This window comes from Leopardus geoffroyi, chromosome X (genome assembly GCF_018350155.1).
Source record: "Leopardus geoffroyi isolate Oge1 chromosome X, O.geoffroyi_Oge1_pat1.0, whole genome shotgun sequence".
In the NCBI taxonomy this organism is placed as follows: domain Eukaryota; kingdom Metazoa; phylum Chordata; class Mammalia; order Carnivora; family Felidae; genus Leopardus; species Leopardus geoffroyi.
The window spans coordinates 23,433,342-23,438,420 of NC_059343.1; the positions used below are offsets into that span (position 1 = coordinate 23,433,342).

The window sequence follows — 5,079 nt, forward strand, 5'->3', positions numbered from 1 at the left end:
TGATGTATGTATGTATTGACTTGTGCATTGTCCTTTTTTCCCACTATATTACACACTCCATGAGTGAAGGGATTACCCCTTTTTATTCAGCCCTTGTAATAACAGGACCCAGAACATTACATTGTGCATAGAAGTTCTAATAGATTTTTGGTGAATCAATGGGAGTGAAAATAAACTAAATGGATTAATTAAATTAAAAGCAAACTTAAAAGAAAGCTTAAATGGAAAGCCAATTCATAGTCAAAGTTTGCTTAATGAGCATGTAGAAAAAAAAGTCAGATTAATACAATAGCATCAGGCTAAAACAACCTGATTCGACCTCTAACACTTGAACTGTTCCTTGTAATGGGACAAAGACATTTCCTAGACCAATTAATAAAGATTCCTCCCATGGATAATGCCAGGATGGGAATACTAGGGTTTGATGCTCTAGTTTTCCTGTTTGTGTGCCCCATCGTCAGGCAAGAGACCTTCTTAATGAACATTATCTCTTAAAAAAAAAAAAAAAACAAAAACCTCCTATGCAATACATCAAACTTAGAAAAGGATATATAAATGTATATGCCAGACAATAAGTAATAAAAGGAGTAACAACAAGCCATAAATATTACCAAGAATTTTTGAAGTTCCCTCTCTACCAGATTTTAACTTCTTCCTCTCCTGTAAAGGTAATATTTATCCTGAAGTTTGAGTCAATTATTCTCTTGCCTTTTAAAATAGTTTTATTAATAGGAAAACTATAAAGATCTGCACGAAAATGAAATTATTGACTATTCTTTCACTTGTGTTTCCACTCATCATTCTAAGATTCATCCATGATGATGTATTTGTTCATTAATCTTCACCTTTGTACATTATACCATTAATAGGAATATATGCCTATTTATTTATGCATGTTTCTCTTGATGGGCTTTTGGGTGGTTTCCTGGATGTTGTGCTACTCTTTACAAACTGCTCTGAATATTCTTTTACGTGTCTTTCCATTACTACCACCTTGGAACCATTCTCTTTCTTTAGGAGACTTTATACTTCTATGTTTAATCAATTTTGCATTGATCTTGCAATTACTCTGAGGGAAATCTTGTTTTCCTCATTCCGGCATTCTTAGTCAGCAGTTTACTGTAGTCCTTTGAAAATTTACTGACATTACCTTAGATAATTCACTTGGAGAGGCTCTGAACTTAACACGGCCTTGCCAATTACCTGTCTCTGAGGAGCTGTTTTCTTTTCCTAAAAGCCCCCTAAGAAGTCTCTGAAATATTTGAGGAGATATTTAAAATATTTTGATAGTTCTGACATCACAAAATAATTTTTTTCTTTCATTAAATTGTGTTGATATTCCCTAACTATCCTAGATCGAATTAACTCAAAATAAATATAGTCTGTGGTGAAAAAAGAAAAAAATTGTGCTTCTGTCTCACAGTGGTGAAGCCGTTACTCATTTCAATGTCTACTTTAGATTGACCAGTTGATTTCGGCCTTGATTACATTGTTGGACTAAATTACTCTTCTCACTAAGAAAGTCTGCCAGATGTCACAAAAATACAGGACACAGTTAAATTTGCATTTCAGATAAAAAAAACAATGAGTATCTTTTGGTAGATGTATGTCCAATGCGGTATTTGGGATCTACCCATACTAAAAAGTATTTTTAACTCTAAAATGCAATCAACTAGGAAATGTTTATTTTATTTATGCCATTTCTACCAATTAGAGCTGTCAAGTTTTCCGTAAAGCTGTTTGATTTGCTGGAGATATTTTGTGTATGTCATAAACTGACCAGCCGTGCGGACCTTGGCAATCTTTGACTGTGTTTGCCTATTTCTTCATTTCATACTGTACGTTCTCTTCAAGCAAAGCACTGAGTGTCTTAGAGTAACTGTTCTGCCTAAGGTTTATCATTTTTGCTGATAATTCTCTAAGAATGTTTTTCAAAGTGCAACATGTATCCGTCTCAAAAGAACAGAACGTACTGGGCGAGACAGCTGTGGGGTTGGGGCTGAAGGTCCGGAAAAGGCTGAGCAGTCCTGAGATACCGCGATATTAGACAGTATGAAGTGTATTCTGAACCTCGTCAGCTCCCATACTTCCAAAGGCTACAGCCGGATAATCGCCCCCTCCCACTTTGGCCTGCGGCGGTGGCGGCGTTGGCATCTCCGCCCGAGGCCTCGAGACTTTTCTCTGGCCCGGCCGGCCGGGGCAGCCCTGCTCTCTTCCTTGGACTTTTGGGACTTTTAACCTCTCCAGACCGGCTGCAGTCATCATCTTTCAAGATGTCTGATAACGGGGGCTGCACAGATGGCCTGCAAGACTCTGAGAGAGGCCTGCTCAGTAGCCCTGAGGAGCGGTCTCAGGTAGACGCCAGCGGGGAGACATCTTCTGACCCTGCGCTGAGCTTGAATGTGACCGGAGATGGTGGCGTCCCCAGCCCAGAAAGTCAAGGCACTGGTGCAGAAAGTTCAAGTGAAGACATCAACTTGGAAAGCACGGTAGATTCCGACCGATTCTTCATCTGTGAGGAAAACCTACTCCAGTCGGACCCAGAAGAGGGTTCGCTAGGAGAGGACGAACACGAGGACCAGGGAGAGGAAGAAGCGGCGGGAGAACGGCCCCAGGTACTGTGCCCCGAAGCTCACCCTGATCGGTGTTTATCCGCTGAGGATCGGGCCCTGGAGGACTGGGTGTCCTCCGAAACCTCTGCCTTGCCCCGCCCTCGCTGGCAAGTCCTTTCTGCTCTCCGCCAGCGGCAGCTGGGTTCCAGTGCCCGCTTTGTATATGAGGCCTGTGGGGCAAGGGCCTTTGTGCAGCGTTTCCACCTGCTCTCTCAGCTTCAAGGCCATAATGGTTGTGTCAATACGGTGCACTTTAACCAGCGTGGCACCTGGCTGGCCAGTAGCAGCGATGATCGGAGAGTGATAGTGTGGGATTGGGTGCGTGAGCAGCCAGTTCTCGAGTTTGCGAGTGGCCACAAAAATAATGTCTTTCAAGCCAAGTTCCTACCCAATTGTGGTGATTCCACCCTGGCCACGTGTGGCCGTGATGGGCAGATACGCATAGCGGAGCTATCTGCCATACCACACTGCAAGAATACTAAGCGTGTGGCCCAGCACAGGGGAGCCTCCCACAAGTTGGCCCTGGTGCCAGACTCCCCTTTTGAGTTCCTCAGTTCAGGAGAAGACGCAGTTGTTTTTGCCATTGACCTCAGACAAGACCGCCCGGCTTCCAGAGTGGTGGTAACCAAGGAGAGGGAGAAGAGAGTGGGGCTGTATACAATATACGTGAATCCTGCCAATACTTACCAGTTTGCAGTGGGTGGAAGAGATCAGTTTGTAAGAATTTATGACCAGAGGAAAATTGACAACAACGAGAACAATGGAGTACTCAAGAAATTCTGTCCTCATCACCTAGTCAGCTGTGATTGCAAAGTAAGCATCACCTGCCTGGTGTACAGCCACGATGGCACAGAGCTCCTGGCCAGTTATAATGATGAAGATATTTATCTCTTCAACTCCTCGGAAGGAGACGGAGCCCAGTACGTTAAGAGATACAAGGGGCACAGAAATAATACCACAATCAAAGGTGTCAATTTCTATGGCCCCAGAAGTGAGTTTGTGGTGAGCGGCAGTGATTGCGGCCACATCTTCCTCTGGGAGAAATCATCCTGCCAGATTGTTCAGTTCATGGAAGGGGACAGGGGAGGCACCATAAACTGTCTTCAGCCCCATCCTTACCTACCTGTGATGGCGACCAGTGGCCTAGATCATGATGCCAAGATCTGGGCACCCACAGCTAAAGCTACCAATGACCTGGCCGGCTTAAAGTATACGATGAAGAGGAACAAGCAAGAACGAGATGAAGATCGCCTGCACCACACTGACCTGTTTGATAACCACGTGCTTTGGTTCCTGATGCGTCACCTGACACAGAGAGGTCTTCACCAGTACTGGGGAGCTCCTGGAGCTGAAGTCTTGGATGCAGAGTCGGATACGTCTTCCAGTAGCTCCAATTCATCTGAGGAGGAAGAGAACCAAGACCATGTGCAGTGCCTGCCGTCCTGAAGGCCTCATGCCTGCTCCAGCTAGATAGTGTCTCCGTAGGCTAGACTTTAAGTTTAAAATTGAGTTCAACTAATAAATTTTCCTTGTCTTCTATTTTCCATAATAAAAACTTTCTCTTCTATCTCTTTACATTCTTCCTCCTCCACTCCTTTCCTCTCACTTGGTTTCTTTACTCCTCCCTCTTTACCCATTATATCTCTGCATAAGAAAATATGTAAGTTTTTTTTTTTTTTGCCTCTTTTCCTATGTTTTCTTATGGCTGATCTCTTATAACTGACTTCTAAAGGTTCCTAATAATGGTTAAAAATAATTAATAGCTTTATTGAATCTTTCTTCTTATTTCTAGTTAAAAATAATTAATAGCTTTATTGAATCTATCCTCTTATTTCTGACACTCTGAAAACTATCACCTTTTTTTTCATATTTAGCAGTTTAAGGTTAATTTCTTCAGTTGAATTGAAAATTTCAGAAATGTGTTTATTCTTTAGAAGTAAAGTAAAATAAAGCAAACCATGGTCCTGTTCCTTGAATGCAGACACTTGGCTATACACAAACACCCATGCACACACACACACAGACTCTGTCACAGAAAAGGACAAGGGGAGAAAAGGTGCACAGGTAAATTCCTAACAAGATAATTCATGCTTCTGGAATAAACATTTGGGGTTATTAACATTTTCTGAATCCCTATGTTAATATTGATTAATTTGAGCAGACAAGGGTTGGTAAAAATTAAACTTAATCACATGGCATTGTTTACTCTGCACTCTCAATTCTCTTGAAGTTACAGGGCTGAGAACTCCCACAGGATTGCCTTCCAGGAAATCCTCTTGGGACAACCATCTGTAAGATAACAGCCAGAAATATAAGGATTCCTAATATTTGAGAATATATATTTGAACTGACTTTAAGAGCAACTTAATGTTGCAAAAAAGAGTTTATCCTTACAGATATAAACTGTTTGATACCATTGGAAGAAAAATCCCATTAGACATCCATGAATTGCTAAAAATTCTCTTCA

General features: G+C 41.9%; 1 protein-coding gene across 1 annotated transcript; it reads left to right on the top strand.

Moving 5' to 3' along the window:
- Window positions 1-2,043: 2,043 nt before the first annotated feature.
- On the top strand, window positions 2,044-4,735 carry LOC123594855 (DDB1- and CUL4-associated factor 8-like). Its single transcript, XM_045471838.1, has one exon. The coding sequence runs from the start codon at window positions 2,274-2,276 to the stop codon at window positions 4,056-4,058; it is 1,785 nt and encodes a 594-aa protein (XP_045327794.1). The 5' UTR covers window positions 2,044-2,273; the 3' UTR covers window positions 4,059-4,735.
- The last annotated feature ends 344 nt before the right edge of the window (window positions 4,736-5,079 follow it).